Source organism: Tinamus guttatus, unplaced genomic scaffold (assembly GCF_059628265.1).
Source record: "Tinamus guttatus ecotype Peru unplaced genomic scaffold, ASM5962826v1 Tinamus_guttatus_pri_ptg000389l, whole genome shotgun sequence".
NCBI classification, from domain to species: domain Eukaryota; kingdom Metazoa; phylum Chordata; class Aves; order Tinamiformes; family Tinamidae; genus Tinamus; species Tinamus guttatus.
The window spans coordinates 5,126,298-5,143,294 of record NW_028288923.1 but is presented as its reverse complement, the minus strand read 5'-3'; the positions used below and the strand labels follow the sequence as shown (position 1 = coordinate 5,143,294).

Sequence of the window (16,997 nt, the reverse complement as noted above, 5' to 3'; positions counted from 1 at the left end):
TTCCTTAAAGTATGTTCAAAAAAGCAGACCAAAACCACCTGAAACGAACAGTGGGTTAAAGTCAGCCATGTCAAAATACTATCTTTTACCATGACAGGGTCAAAGACCACTTCTGATACTGTTGAGCTGTGTTATTCTAGAAATGAGGATAACCTCACTCATTTCACCAAAGCAGCCCCCGTGTTTTTTTTTTTTTTTTTTGGAATGTGGAAGTATTTTCATCATTCAGCATTCACAAGCAAAACAGCACAGAAAATTGGTTTTATGTTTTAACAGCTAGAACAGTATTCTACTCACATCTGCATTAGGCCAGAGCTCTTTAATAACATTTTCTATCCTATTCACCACTTCCATCCGCATTCTCTCTTCTTCAGGTCTGGGAGACATATACTTATAAAAGTCAATAATTTCTTCATGGAGTCTAAGAGGAAAAAGAAAGATGAGTCAAAAAGAGAAAAAAAGAAAAACAAGACAACAAAATAGCAACTACTGTAGTATCCTTTTTAGGTTCCAAGTCAATTAATTAGTTAAGGGACAGTTTGAGTAGCATGTAAGTTTTAAAAAATAAAGATTCTCACTTATTAACATTTAATTTCAGATGAGCTTCCCATTGCTAAATAGTGTCAGAGTTCAATATTATAATATATTTGCTCGAGGAAAAAAAGGAAGCAAAACCAAATCCAAGCGTCTTCAATCCATAATATAAGACACACTACGTATTTTTAATACTAGCATTGTGCAGCATGTTTCAATCTTCGACTAAGAATGCAGCTGTAAGCTCAAAGTGCACACAGGCCCAAGTTTAAACAGAATCTCAGCCAACACTTTCTAGTCAGCCCTTTGGCACCAGTTAGGTAGTTTCAGGCATCAGACTCTATTCAGTTATCAGGCTTTTAAGAAGGTGTTAGCGATTGTGCTAATACTAGAGCTGGAAGAACCACTTCCTTCACTGTTTTACAGACAACACAGATGCTTAAATATACATAACAAGGAAATACGTAATATGTACGCAGCAGTGGCTTAAAACAATGTGACTGACAGACTGTTGACCAATCCATTTGAGATGCAAGTTTACCAAATTATGCAGGCTTCTTAGAGCAGTAAGCTGTTTGCATTGCCCATGATTACTATAGTTAAAGTAAAAACGTCTTCACACTGTGCCACAAATCTCTAGGTTTCTGTAACATCATAAACACACCATCATCTTGACCAATAGAGGAAAAAAAAAAAAAAAAACACACAGATGCAATCCTTGCAATCCTTTAATTCCTGCAAAATTAAGTGGAACTCTGGCACAGAGGAGCTAAATTAATTTAATCTATTTCTTACAGTGACCGTTACAGTAATAGGTGGTTATTTATTTTCAGCAAAAATGTATTTTTTCAGTTAACAACCCCAAATGTATCTTGCCTGAAATCTTTGAGAAATCTCTGAGGAATGATCAAAAGAGCGATTTATTAAGAGTAAATCCTTAGGTAAGATACGCAATCCCATTGCATGTACTTAAATAAATTTACTGTTAATAACTGGAAGATGTACACAGTATCAAAATATATTAAAATATCCAAAGTTATCTTTAAGAGAGCCAAGAGCACAGACAGAACTCAAGCCAGCTGCTTTATGTTCTTTAATACTGCAGTGTGACAAACACCACAAACTTCCTTCCCTAAAGGACTGAAGAATAAAATATTTACATTACTTCTTAGTGAGCATTTATTGGAATTCCACCACCCCTCCTCCCTTAGGGGAGCAGCCATGGAGGGCATCCAGCCGAAGGCGACAGTCCCCACGGGCTCTGGGCAGCTGCTGCAGAGAGAGCAGCTCCTCCAAGGGTCTGCCCCAGCTGCCCGTTTAGCTGGGCTAAACCAGCCTTTAAAGAAGCTTTTCTTCCTCTCATGTCTAGATCCCAAATGCCAAAATCCTCCCTGCATGCACCCAAAAGAGCCAAGTGACACCTTTCCCCCTGCCCTTCCCACCTCACTGCACACTGGTGTGAGCTGTATTCACACACAGTGTTCTCAGGTACTGCAAGGATGTCTTCGATGTTGCAGCTGTGAAATTCCTACTGATAAATGCTGTTTGCAGCACTTATTTTGATGTTGCTAGGAAATTTCTTACCTCCTCCTACTGCTGCTTTCTTGCTGCTCTTCAAAGTTTACAGCTTGGGGCTAACATACACATTCCAAAATACTACTGCCATCCCTTATACAGCTATCCACTCCTTATCTTTTGGATTTTCAGTGATCTCCTATTCTTCAAGCAGTACTTTTCCTCAGCAATACCACTGAACTTCAGTGTGTTGGTACTTAAACGGAGACAACTTTCTTTACTGCTTCCTCCTTTGCAGCAATTTAACTCAGAGAAGTGTGTGATAAAGGCCAAGTTGAGCTCTCCAACAACCAAGTGCCTTCCCCTGTTGCCGCTGCCAGCCGCACATGCTGAATGGCTAATTTAGTTCCTGCACTGCTTGACTATTAAGGTAACATTCAAAAGCAGCAGCAGCAAGAGGAGGAAAATAGGCAGAAAAAAATTACACCCTAGAAAACACCTTTAAAATAGTAATTTAGTCAACCAGCCTACAGACTGGGAGACAGTCTTCCCATGTCTTGGAAATTCTGTACTTGCACTGTGGACTGCTTTGAGGGGGGCTTAACTAAATAACAGCATAAATTCTGTTCTATACCCCAAACACGCTGGTTACACTCACAGCACAGATGTGATCCAGCTCTCCTTCTAGCCTAAGGGCTCCTGCGCATCCGCCCCAAGGGAGGCGGGAGGTTTCCTTTTCCCAGGAGTGAGCTTGGAGAAACCCAGACAGCAGCGTGCGCTCCCCGAAGCGGAGCACGGCCCGCGCAGCAGAGAAGCGCAGTCCCCTGCACGCTTCCTCCTCTATTAACTCCGACAGGCACCGCTGCGATACCTATTGCATCCGTTGGTGCTTCGTTGGAACCACCTTCCAAAATGATGTGCTGTCTGAACCCGACATCATTATTTTTCTAAGCTTCAGTATCCATTATGTATAGCTGCATCTTTTCCAATAGAATCATTCTTACTCTTAGATAGCAGCGTAAAGCCTTAAGGCAAATACAGAAAGTTATGCAAACTTCCATTACAGATGCACTGAACTTCACTAAACTATGTGGATATAAACAAAAATAAACTTTCTCCGTTACAGAAGAGTCCCTTTAAGACTACTACAGAAAATGCAGATGGAAATGCACAAACATAGCTCTATTTTATCTGCTCCAGCAATCTACAGTGTTGTACATAAGCACCATACTTACAGGCAGCCAAAAGTTGTAAACACTGAAGATTGCCCAGGCTGTCCCTGTAACTGCCTTTCCCTACTCAGTACAATTCTTGCAATTCTGCCAAGAAGCAGCAGAACAATTAATTGGAAAGCCAAGGCAAATACCTGTAGCTACATGCAGATTTCACAGCTACACAACACAGCTTAGCAGCATGACTAATTAATGCAGAGTTGACTTGAGTTGTATTGAAAATTAAAACTCAAGGTTATTCACTGTCTTAGTCAACATTAAGTTTTAGTTGCTTTTTCTCAAAACAATTTGTTTGGATTAATGGAGTCTGTTTACAAGAGTCTCTGGTGATATTCTGTATTTTTAGACAAAATGAAGATCAAAGAGAACCAGAAGTTATTTTTGGCATCTTAACACTATTTTATTATTTAATGCCACTACATTCATTAGTTATTTTAGATAAAAGACTTTTAAGAGAAGACTTGTTTTCGAAATGAAATTACACTGTAATAAACCTGACCACTATCTAGAGGTATTTTCTCTTTACAATCATTGATTCCATTCACATGTATTTCTAGGAATCATAACACATGAAAATCTCTTACACTTGCTCTGAATATATTTTAAAACAGTGGTAGCTGCAAAATCTCCTATCATGAAAGCATATTTTCAAGCCCTGCAAGCTAAGTTCTGTGTTCATTAGAAAATACAACCAAAGTTTTACACATAAACAGGAATAAATGTATAGAAAACAGAAACCACTACATTTAGAGGACCATAATGTTCATTTTATTTACCTAACAATGAAGTATCTTTAAGAAATAAAGACAGTCCCAAAAGTTATAATCGCAGCGAGAGGGACACCCAACTCTGTTCAAGTCATTCTGGTCAAAAACCTCAACTTTTTTGCCAGGACAAGAACTGCACAACTCGTTACACTTCCCACTTACTTTGATCACACCTTGCTTTACTCTGGGCTGTGCAACTTGGGCTTCCCAAATTAGTCTACCCATATTCAAGCCACTCCTCATCAGGAGGACGAATCTTGCTGCGCCTTGGCAATCAACTCAAAATTAACCATGCACAAACAAGACTTCGTTCTTTACTTGCACACACACAGACCGACAGACACATGGACAGTCACATACACTTGACACTACACGTGTGTTACCTGAAATAAAAAACAGCAGAACTTATTATTTCTGTAAACCCAGATCTGGAACTAAAAAAAGTGTGGTTTACACCTTTGCCAAGCACAACAGGCACTGAGATAAAGATGCTGCTGACTCCTTGTCACCGCAGGTGTGCACAGAAGAGCAGAAACATTTGCCCCTGCATGCTAACACACAGCTTCTCCTGATGAGAGAAATAACTTCTCATTGAGAAGCTTCCTGCTTCTGCATTCTGGAATTGTGTTGTTCTTCCACTGTCCTCTGGCTCTTCTATTTCACAGGAGGAGTTACGCAGACAGGCACGCTCTGATTTCTTTCCTAAGAGAGTTATCCACAGCTTCGGCTCCTACTATTAACAACAAGTGCATTTTAAAGTTTGCCAGCCCATCCCAACAAGTCCCCTCTGCCTTAAGTGTGTATATGCCTTATTTTTATAACAAAATTACTGAAGATAATTTACAACAACGGGTATTAGCCATAAACACACACACAGTTAGCTCACCACTTGCCTAGTACTGATTTGCTACAATTTACTCTTTATCAAGATTTTCTGAAGAAAGCTATCTTTTCAGAAGGATGAAAATACAAATTATTTGAAACCTTCCAGGACTGTGAGTGGAAGCAAGCAATGACACACTGGTGACTTACTTACACAAACTATATGCTCTAAGATAAATGACTTCTTAAGAACTTCATTTATTTTACACCCATACTTGGATGGGATATCCAGAATGTACCCCCTCTAGGGCTGAATAAGACTTCTGTACCTGAATTTTCTTTGGACTAATAATTCCTATACATCATGCTTAGCTGCCTTCTTCCCCTCATAGTGCAATTTCCTTCTGAAGAAAAAAAGAATCAAATGCAAAATAAAAATAACAAAAAAAAAATCAAAAAAACACCCTAGCATATCAGTTCTATGTATATCTTTTTTTTTGGGGGGGGGGGGGGAAGGAACCTTAGGTATTTTAATTTCTTAAAAGCATCACTACTTAACAGCACCTATCACTCCCCTTCACACAGGAAGGCCAGTATTGTACAGGACAAGAGAAAACAACTTTGATCTGAGGCTTCCAAAGCTGCTCTGCTAAAGAAGAGTTGTGGCTGCAACTATAAAAACAGAAATAGAGGGTCAGAAATTTCCAATCCCTAAGAAATTATGAACTGAACGAAATTTGCCCCTCTCGTATTAGAGCTATTTGGTCCTGAAGGGGATTCTGAAAAACTAAGAAAAGGAAAGATGCTGAAGCCTGATTTCCTCTACCCCACCCTGTCTCTTTTTGAGATTTTAGAAGGCACGCTGTGACTCTACAAGATTGGGGAATCCAGCAGCTTCCCAAACTTACCTTCCACTTTAGTAAAATTTATATAAATCTCCTGAGAGCTTAATAAAATCATTTCTAAATCACTGTTCTTACCATCTGTATGCGCATGTGAGTAACCAAACAGGCACAGTATAGAGATCACAAGTTCTTTTGCCCACCTGCAGTCTTGAGCAGAAGCAATCACTGGAGCAGGGAAGGGACATGCAAATTCAAAGCATCTGCTGAGGTCCCTCCTTCCCACCTGGGCCTCCAGCAGACTAGTTCCTTTAACATGCACGAAGTTTAAGCTACTGGAAAGCATCTAACTGCATCTGCAGGTGATTTAATAGGCAATTAAGCTTCAAGACAACTGGTCTGTCAGTCCTCAGAAGAAACTGAAACCAGGCATAATAAAGCAAATAGTTTTCAAAAAGCCTCAAAGACTTTCGCCATCCCTTTTTATATATCTAGGCACTGGACTTCATCAACATGTCACACAGTAACTGTATTTTAGGCCCACACATGGGAACTTTAAAATGAAACATCCAGCAAGATTTCCATGTTATTAAGCCAGCAGAAACAGAAAGCTTAAGCAGGTGGGATTTTTTTTTTTAAATCACTCAGATTTGTCTTCAGTTGTGTTCACCTATTTGAAACACAGCTTCACAAAGTTATCTTTTCACACTTTACCCCCCAAAGCAGGTATTCTGCTGCCTTCATGATACTACAAATCACTAAAAATCAAGATAGCCAGAGTATGAAGCAGTTTCCTAAGGTGCAAGGAGAGTTTCATGTTGCAAAAAGCTACGCAAAGTAGGTGCAATTTCTGGCCTTTCCCATTATACCGTGGGTGTTTATCACCTCTCCCTAGCTTCCCTTCAACGAGGTCTGTTATAAGAGGATTAAACGAGGTTCCCTAATCCATCTGAGGCAAAGTTAGCCAAGTTAAATCAGTTCAGTTAAGCAAGGCACCTTTTCCTGAAGCTCACTGAAGTTCCCACAGTGGGAACTGCAGGAGCCAAAGGGGCAAAGAGCAGCCAGGGAAGAGGCACCTTGAACAGGCAGAGCTAAATTGAGAAGACCACCTCTGGCAAACAGAGGTTTTCTATGGTGCATAAAGAGTTGCAAATACACAATATAATCACCTCTTTCTACCACCCAAACCCCACAATTGCCCAAAACTCCTCAAATTATTGCAGCATTCTATTCAGTTGTTTAGTCAGACTGTTTTATTTTAAACCCAGGCCATGCGCATGCTGGGCTTTGCTTGCCATTTTTGCAGAATTTCCAGAAAAGAAAAGAAGTTTATGTGGGAAGACCATTTTAAGTACCTTCAATTCCAACTTTTTTTTTTTCTTCCAAGTTCTATTGTGCATAGAAATCTAGCTGCATCTCCACAAAAGTGGGAATATATTTCTATTTCGTCCCTGGAAAGCAGCTCTATGTGGCCCTCCTTCCTACCCCTGGCAGTGAGGGCTATGAAAGGGCTTCTGTTTCTGTTCTCCCAGGCAACAGGTGAGCAAAAGTAAGGAAAGAGTTTTGTTAAAGGAGCAAAGGGAAAAGAGAGAACTAGAAGAAATTGTTACTTCAACCTAGCTGAACAAGACAGCAAAATGAAACAGGAGTGCAAGCTTTTCTGCAGGAAAAACAAAGTGGGAAATAGTAGATAGAGATGTGGAAATCATTATTTTATAATGACAAAAAGGCTTCAGCTTCTAAAAATATCTTATCCTGAAACATAGCTGTGACTCCCCCATATCCTCTGCTAAGGATATATAAAGAATTACTACCACAAAGTTTTTCTTCAGATTGCTTGTAAAAAAGTATTACAATATTGGAATACAGCTACATATACAGGCTACCTAATTTAAAAGACAGTTTTATATTAACAGAACCCTGAAAGTGCAATTATCTACTTTGTACGTTCCCTAGTTACAGACTGAAATAGAATTCTAAATAGGTAAAACCACAGAGAAGTTAAAAGTATCTATTTCTTATGGTGAGGGATTAGTAGTTTCTCAGCCTGCCACTTTTTCTTGGTTAAAAACCTTTCATTAAAATAAACAGACAAATCAGTTTATAAATGTTTAAAATAAGAGGTTAATCAAAAATAAAGGCAACTACGTAGAGTAGTAATACTCTAGCTTGTATCAGCTGAATCTTCCCAACAACACAGTAGCACCTGGTTTTACGTCTGACACCTACTATGCCAAGAATAACAGGTAGGAGAGGGAGTTTTAACAATATGTCTATATACTAAATCAGTTTTGTAAATATCATCAGTGGTGTTTACAATTAAACCAGAACAGAGGCATGTGGCAAATCTGAGCTTATTCTCATTTCTGTTTGTTTTTATAAATCTGCCTTTGTCCCAGACCTCTGCAGTATATTGCCTCTGTGGTGTCAGGGCTGTAAATACGACTACATAAACAATCTGTGATCTGCCCAAAACCACCCCGCGTGCTCCCAGGGCAGACGAGATACACGCTCCCTGGAGGCTGAGGCTCGTTTCCCAGGAATAGTGTGGGTTCAAAAAACCCCCACGTGAACACGTGGATCTGGGCTAGAAACTGGCACCCCAGCGCCTGCTGCTTCCCTGGAAGAACGGCCTCCAACTCAACCGCCGCAAAGCCAAGGCACCCAGCACACAACCTGCGCACTGGAAACAGAAGAAACTGAGAAGAGCCTTCTGCTTTCACGTACACAGGGGGTTCTGCCTGGCAAACATCAACTCATAAACAAGAAAAACTGATTACACTTGAGAGATCGGTTAAATGAAGGCACAGAGTGCAATGTGATTATTCACTTCGGCCCACTTCCACCAGAGCTCATGGAGGCTTCCGCACATTCGCTCTGAACCAGCCCGTGGCAGTCTCTGGGGACAGAGACACAACTGCAACCTAGGGCTCAGGCTGCTCTCATCAAAGCGGAGTCCGAAAGCTGTTTACAGCTCGAGTTCCTGCTTGCAGCTGGTACTGCCCACACGTTCTTCACTACAGATTAGTAACTCGCACCTCAGAGGGCTCTGTGATAATGCTAGAAAACCACTTCATGGCCATTTGTGCAAACCAACCTGCTCCTTTAGCTACCAAGTAGGCAAAAGAGCAGATTTAAAATTCAAAAAGTCTCAATTTCTTTAACACGTGTCAAGGAGAGTTTGAATCCTGAACTAAAAAATTAGGTACAATTTCAACAACTTGAAATCAAACTCACGCTGCCTTCACAATAAACCTGTCAAAGTTGATCCTCTCAGTGTCAAAGTTAGGAGGAAAAAAAAAAAAAAAAAACTTACAAATCAGTTTGATGATAAAATACAGCTGCAGTTTGTGATGCTTCATTTGCTCTCATAAACAACCATTTTCAAATAAAGTCTGAACTGCAGTTACAGCACCTAAAAAGTCAAAGCAAATACTAAAGCTTTCTAACATTTCCAGGTGGGGGAAGAGGAGGAGGAACTCCTGCCATACCCAGGCAAAACTCCGTTTTCAAAAGTAATTTCCCTCAATTTCCGAGTGCTCAGAAGTCACCCCAGAGGGTGAGTGCTGGAGGAGGAACCTCACTTACTACGATGAGGTGCACTTGAGGTAAGGTTTTACCTTGATGCCTTGTTATCTTTACAATAAGGGTGTGCACAGTGACCTCTGCACAGGTTACACAAGCCAGTATTCATTTTGGGACTCACGCCATAACATACACCCTTAAGGGTATATGAACTAATTTAATCTGCTCGTTTTCTGGTTAGTTCTCTAACCAGGCTTGCATACCAGATTTGCAAATGGAAAGCAAGGCTATTCTGAGCTCTGAGAACATGCATCCTGGATTCATCCAACTATTCTACCCAAAACGTTACCTCAAAATAACCAGTAATCTGAAGCAGCAGCACGGTTGTCTCGTGTACCAGAGCAGTGAGTAGCCGCTGCAGCAGTAACGACTAGCTGGCCGCGATCACAGAAACACAAGGGGGCCACGGAATGCGCTACAAGTTGCTGAATCAGGAGCAACAATAAGCAGGGGGTTTCAGCACGCCTGAGGCAGGCAGGCTGCAGAGGAGCCAACGCTCAAACGAACTATCCAAACATATAACATTTAGGGACTTGACGCCTACAGGCGAGTACTGCCTTATACAAGAAATGAGGGGGAAGTTAATTATCACATCATTATCCTCTTCATTTGCTCAAAGATACTGTTACGCAGGAACTGATACTACTACTCTAACACTGAAATAATTTTTCTGTTTTTACTGTCTATATAAGCTATGCCATGAAAAAAAAGAATGTAGCAAAAAGAGCTTCTAAAGTCTGATAGTTAATTCAAATTTAGATAAATTTTGCCAAATCTATTTGCAGCTGACATACAGCATAATGACAAGACAGTAACAGAAGTAAGACAACACTCTCCTTCCTGCCCAATCTCCTGAGCTACCGCGTAAGAGGAAATCCAGCAGCCCGGCAAGGCAGCCTTCTCTTCCATCCAAGCCTGGAAACATGGACACATGTAAAGAAGTTGTTTACATCAGATAATTGGCTAGCTCCTCCAGGCAGCATCAACATGAAAATGTTCTTCCCCTATGAACATCTGCCAAGTATGACTACTACAAAGAAAATCCCCATGGATGGGTCAAAATAGGACACTAGTATCCAAAACACCACTGGAAAGTTAAGGAAATAGAGGAGCCTCACAACACGAGCTGAAGAGTCTCACTGAAGAAGGGTGTGACATAACGTAGCTGAAGTTAAAGACTAAGAGGATTTGATTCTTTTCAGTCTGACTCAACATTGACTAAGGCTGTGTAAAAGTTTGCAATCATGATCATTATTCAGATCAAAATAGTTCCTATACTGCACTACATTTAGCTCCATACTTCAACTGACAGCTGTTAGAAGTACATTTGAACACAAAAGAGACATTGCAGAAAGGCACAAGTCCATAGCAAAACTTCACTCAATTCTGAAGGAATACACATATTCATTTTTAATTAAAACCAAAATCTCTGTGAGGGAGATGGGAAAGGAATGCAGATGCATAGAAAGTGTATTCTTTTTGTAACCAGAAGAAATGAAAAAGCCCTCTTTTGTAATATATAAACTGCCGGTGAAATAATGGAGACAGTGAACAGCTTTGTAACAACATAGTGGGAAAAAAAAATAAAAAAAAACTTAAAGAAGTTGTGTTAAAAAAAAAAAAAAGTTCCTCAGCCTAGCTCAACCAAGAGGACAGGCAAAGTCAATGCACTCTGATTAAAGACATGTTCTCTTCAGACTACATGTTGACACTTAACAGTGAGACTGACACCTTGATCATCAGAAAGTGTATTTTTATGGAAAGATACTCCTGCATGCCACATTCTAGCAACACTCTACTTAGAGTGACATGCTATACATAAAGGGCTCATCTATACTTAATGTTTGTGACAGGCTAATGCATGTTCTTTCATAGCTTCTTGTGTCCATAAGCAAAGTATTTGTAACAGAGAAAGTGATTAACACACATACTTAAATCTGACTGGATGTAAATCTATACTGAATGAAGATGACGGAGCAAAGGTTCCCATTCCTCTGCAACTGTACCTCTTTTTATATCGCCCTTATTTTCCCAGTTTGGAAGTTTCTAAAGGAAGTTATAATGTTTGCAGCAGCTTACTGGTGTAACCCACTATTTGTAGGCTCACGGCATTCAATGCTGCCCACCGACACTTTTGAAAGGGTGTTGGCTCTCAATAAATAAATAAACGAAACCATGTTGACACGATTAAAAAGTGAGGATTCATGAATGTTTGCTTTAAATCCTGTACTGCCATTATTTTTCATTACATCCTGTAAAATGCAGGGCAAAGAACCCCGCAAGAAGCATGTGGTGTGCAGTACAGTGATGGAGCACTCGCATGCTGGAAAGCCTTCCCCAAGCCACTCTCCAGCTGCACGGAGCTTTTCAATAATTCAAACGTAGCTCCCATGCCACGGAGCATCAGGAGACAGTCAGGCTCTTCTGGAATGAGGGTTGCCAAATAATCTTAGCTACAACCATGGGAGGAAGTAAGCAAAGAGACACTGCTGGGGTATCCGTGTAGGATACCCTGAGCTCCAGTGACACATGTAGTTCATCCTCACACCGCCGTAGTGCCAAAACTGCCACAGAGCTGCTGCCTCTTACTGATCTCGGAGCCCCAACTTGCCCTGATCCATGGCTTTTGGGGCTCAGACACAAACAATTTTTTGTGACACAAATTTAGGGGTCAGAAATGCAGCTAAGTACTGCAGCAATGCTAATACATTCGCTGCATGGGCATAACAATTTAACATCACCAATACAAACATATTTTTAAAAAAATCTGTAATATTTAAATAGACTCTCTAGAGATCCTGCATCAAGTTGAAAGCTACCAGAAGGGGTTTTGCATGATCTTATATTCTCCTGACTTGATTCAGGTTTACCTATATTGCTTTGACATCGTAAGTTCATAGTATTCCTGGAAAAAAAAAAAAAAAGCCTGCTGCGTTATCTGTTGCAGGTTAAAGTTCCAAAATGATTAAAGGTCAAGATACTTCTGCCTAGGGAAATATTCCAAGTCAGCACGCAAATTGTTAGTTTTTGCTCTTTTTCTTGCATTAGGGAGTATTTTATCTAGTCCTCACTTGTGGGGAAAACATCAGAAACTCTTCAAATACGGCCCAACATCTTGAGGCTTCTTTGATAGTTCATCCAAAGTCATGAACGTCACATTTTAAGAATCACAGCTTATTTAAAGAACACTTGCTAAGAAAGAGAATAGCAGTAATATTTATTTGCTATATGCATTAGGCAAGGCTTTCCCTTTGTTTTCCTCAGGAACACTTTCCTATAGGAAGCTATAAGAGAGCTTCCCCGGTTGTGCAGCAGTGCCCAGGATAGCAGCTCCCAGCACAAACGCTCCATGCAGGATCTAACCAGACCTGGCTCCAGGTTGCCTTCTCTACTGCTGCCAGTCCTGGCGCCCAGCAAAAACAGGAACCACCATTTCAGATCACGTGCAGCACGGACAAAAACAACACAAAGCATGAGCCAGCCACTATAATTTTGGCATACACGTTATTTTGGAGCACATACTCCATATTCAAAGATTTATTCCAAATCAAATTATCAGGGCATGATGTCAACACAAAGAAACAAAGTATTATTTAAATGCCTTCTTTTTTAGTGAGGTTATGTATTCAACTTCTCAAAACTGTATTTGAAAGCTTTGGAAATTTCTGAAGTAAAAAACAGATGTCAAACTCCAACTTTTAATAAGTGAATATTAAAGAGATAAAGGAGAATGCAGTAATATGCTTCTATGATATGGATTTCCACCCACCTGTATTCCCTAGAATCAACAGTATACCTAAAATTGACCTTACAACTAAGTAGATGTCGATTAAAAAAACAAAGCAAACACATAGCTATAATCCCAACACAGGTTTAATATGAAACTAATTAAAGGTTTCCAATGTAAAGATTCTCTTTTCAAACGCATACTGCTGCCAGAAAAGCCACGTCAGCTCTCAGGAAGCAGCAGGCTATGTATTCTGCACAGACATCCCTGCACCAGAAAGTTCACCAAGCTCCTGTTCTGTATGTAGGCATGCCAAGGTAAATGGGTGCCCAAGCCACACACACAATATAAGAAAAGAAGAAAACAAAACAGCTCACAGAATACACTGAAACACTTTTTTCCTTGAATGCATAGAAACCAGAAGACCTCTGAAGTCTTCTTTAAACTGTTTAAACTAAGTATGTTGAAATTTTGGCACGCTTCCAAGATTTTACAAGATCAAACAATACTGTTATATAATACTTACAGTGTACTTCCAAAAGGTTTCTCAGATTGCCTTTAGTCTAATATTTGCATCCCTTAGGAAATCTGTTTATCTTGTGCCACTCTACAAAGCAAGAATTTCTTACTACTGGAACCTGGGGGGCAATATCCAATTTTACTTCCATAAAATCCAGATGACCACCTTGGAGATCTGCATCGGCCGTCACATGGTACTGCCAGGGTTCTGTTATGGCATGACTCAGGATAAGGCTAAAAGCAACGGTGGATCTTATCAGACATATACAGGAAAACAGCTTGCATTCAAACCAAGTCTTGCACTTCTACCTTAAAATTTACATACACATTTATAGAGTGAACAGATATTCTAAGAGGCTTAGGTATATTTTGAAGTGGCTTTTTTCAAGCAAGCAGGTTCACAGCTAAGAATTTTCCTGAATAATTCATTTCTATGCATGATGTATATAGTGAATTCAACTGCAACCATATGTTCTGAAGTGTATTTCTTCATTAGATCTGAAATCTACTCTAATTGAAGATGCATTTAAAAACAGAAAAAAAACACACCACAACCATTTCAGCAGAAGCCAGAAGTCTGTGTATGAAAGAACTTGTCGTATGCGTGGCATTAGTACGTATCACGCTAGTGCAAAAGCAAACTGATGCTTTTAACTTAAACAAAATCGTTAATTCTATCGGATTTCCCTGAGCGACATAGTAGGGCTAGACATTTCTCTACAGGCAGACTGCTTGTCCCGCTCACGCTTGCTGTGAGGCCAGGCTCTTTTTGCCCGTGCTCCAAACCCCGCGGAAATCAGGCTGCTGTGGTCAGGAACGTGCCCGGCGTGGCCTGGGCAGGCAGGACCCACAGGGGCATGGGTAAGTTACCCTGCCTGGACACTGCACCCGTGCAGCTACGGCTCCTCTGGGCAGCTCAAGGCTTGCAAAGAATGCACCTGCCCTGCCTTGAGAGATCACCTTAACGTATCCAGCATCTTTTAGAAAGAAATTTCATGGCCTGACAATAAATTACTTATACATAAAAACAAACCCTTACAATTTCTGTAGCAAACATGCAGTTTTATGTTACCTTCTTCAGAAGTACTTTGGATTGTTTTCAGGGTACCCTCTGTAATCCTGGACGACTTGCTGGGAGCTCATACATCAAATAAACTGGCACCTGCTGAATTCTGCACCAGCCGATTCAGCAGCCTTTGCATGCACTGGCATTCACTGCCCTGGGGAGGGGCCGCAGGGTCCTCACCCTTTGGTGAGCAATCTCCTCTTACTACCTCAGAACACTGTACTTTTGGTATTTCAAAATATGTTGTTTTCTCTTTGACACAGGCTCTTCTTCAGGAGCACACACTGCAGATCTGCCTCCTTAAATCCCTAAATAAATGGGGCTTTTCCTTCCAATTTCGAGTTTCTGCAAAAACTCATCTGCTCCCTGCAGAGTTCAAAAACACTTGGCACCCGATTGTGAACCGGATGCTTTCCTTTGGTCCAAGGATCATGGAGGCATATGAAAAAGCAGACCAAACTCTAGTTGGAGGGGCTTGGGGGACTCATAATAATACCCTTCTTAAGCAGTTATTCTCAAATGACCTTTTAGCCACGTTCAGTCTAAATTCAATGAAAGCCACAAAACATCCATTTTAGTATCCCTAATGCTATCTGCTGTCCTCCCCTGTCTTTTTGAGAAGAGCTCACGACACAGTACTAGCATTATTTACTGTTGTCTTCAGGGGGGACTGAGGATGACACCAGGACTCAGGAAATCCCACAGCCACACATCCCTCTGAATCTTGGAGTTCCACTGCTAAGAGTATAAAGTCAAGGCAAACTCAGTTAAAGTCATTAAAGCACATGTTGTGTCAGCAGCAACATCATAACACGTCCTACAGAGCTTTTCATTCATTTTCTGTGCTGTTTGTTCTTTTTAGCACTGCAGCGTGTTGACAAAGTCCACAGAATGCCCAAGATATGCGAGCTGAGCCTGTCTGATGCAAAGCTACTCACAGGCACCACTAGGCAGCTAATTTACAATGACATTTCCCAAGTCTCAAAGTTAAGAATGACCGAATTGAATATATGTAATGTGACAATATTATTAATAGAACATCTGTATTATTAATATATGTCTGCATTATTGATAAAATTCAAAATCAAAACATTCACTGTTACGAAAAGAAAATATTCCCAGATATGATACATTCAATAGCACTACAAACTCTATGGAAATAAACACTGGCCACATATTGAGTGTTAGCATTTCAGTGTTGATAAACATTAACTAACTAATTCTGCATGTTTTATCAAAAGTCTACCTTGAAATTAAAACAATTGCTGTTTTTTTTTTTAATTATTTGCTCATCATTAAATAAATGAATATCATTAACAAAACAAAAAAAATGTTTCTTAAGGAAAATAAAAAGCCTGGAATAAAAAAGTTCAAAAAATTAACTGAAGAGACTCTTAGCTTTTAGCCAATTTCTCTAACATTTCTACATACACACTTAACTCACCTAAATCTTTAGACAGTTAGTATCAAAATACGCACGTACTGCTACATGTTTGCACATACCGCTCAACTAGTTAAGAATTCCTGACTTGTTTTTTCCGGAGAGCAGATTGATATGGTTGTGTGTTCAAAATTCTTCCTGCACAGCTGTGCATACAAGTAACACACTTGCACCAGAAATCCCAATGCCATGAGCCGGCTCTCAAGCGTGGCAGTTTGCTAATAAGCCAGGCCTAACCTTTCTGCAAATGTGACCTTCGAATACCACTATGTTGCGGAACAGACCCTGAATTTAAAGCGATTGACCAAAAAACAAATAGGATAATATACAGAGAAAAGCGTCAAGCCTTTACAATTTACACTGGAAGAATTAGGGCGGGAGGAGAAAAAAATAGGTACCTGCTAACACACTGTAGCTCTACTAAGAGCATACTTTTAATAGCTTCTTTTTTTCCCTGCTGGCAGTTAGAATTAGTCAACACAAATTCAGTCAATAAAAATACTGTTGGCAGTAATAATTTCAAAATATTTATTTTAGCAAAAACCTCATTTGATAGGTGACAAAATTTGTTATCTATCCTTACCATCCAAAATTTCAAGACCTGGGATAGATGCCTAAAAACAGACAGTTATTAAAAACAAACCTCAATGAGCAATGGGTGCTCGTTAGCTCATTAAGTAGCTACACAAAAGGCTTCGTGGGGCCTTCCAATAGCCAGCTAGTTGGTTAAACTATAATCTTAGGAATATCTATGTGTTTTCTACATTTTCTTAAGAGGCTTCAGCTCCTTTCAGAAATAGGTTTTCACTATTTTTCTGACAAGGTTTGTTAGCCAACTACCTCTAAAAGTCTTTGGAATAAACAGCTTTTAAGAAGCAAACACAACTTCCATAATTTTGACACAGCAATTCAGGAGCGCATCTTAAATGGTACTAAAACCAGAGACC

The 16,997-nt window shown here is 40.1% G+C and overlaps 1 protein-coding gene across 1 annotated transcript in view; it reads right to left on the bottom strand.

Moving 5' to 3' along the window:
* TENT4B (terminal nucleotidyltransferase 4B) overlaps nucleotides 1-16,997 on the bottom strand; it is a 36,413-nt gene that overhangs the window by 17,100 nt on the left and 2,316 nt on the right. The window contains exon 2 of the mRNA XM_088530875.1: nucleotides 298-421. Coding sequence (XP_088387001.1) covers nucleotides 298-421 — 124 coding nt within the window. The remainder of the gene's footprint in view (nucleotides 1-297; nucleotides 422-16,997) is intronic.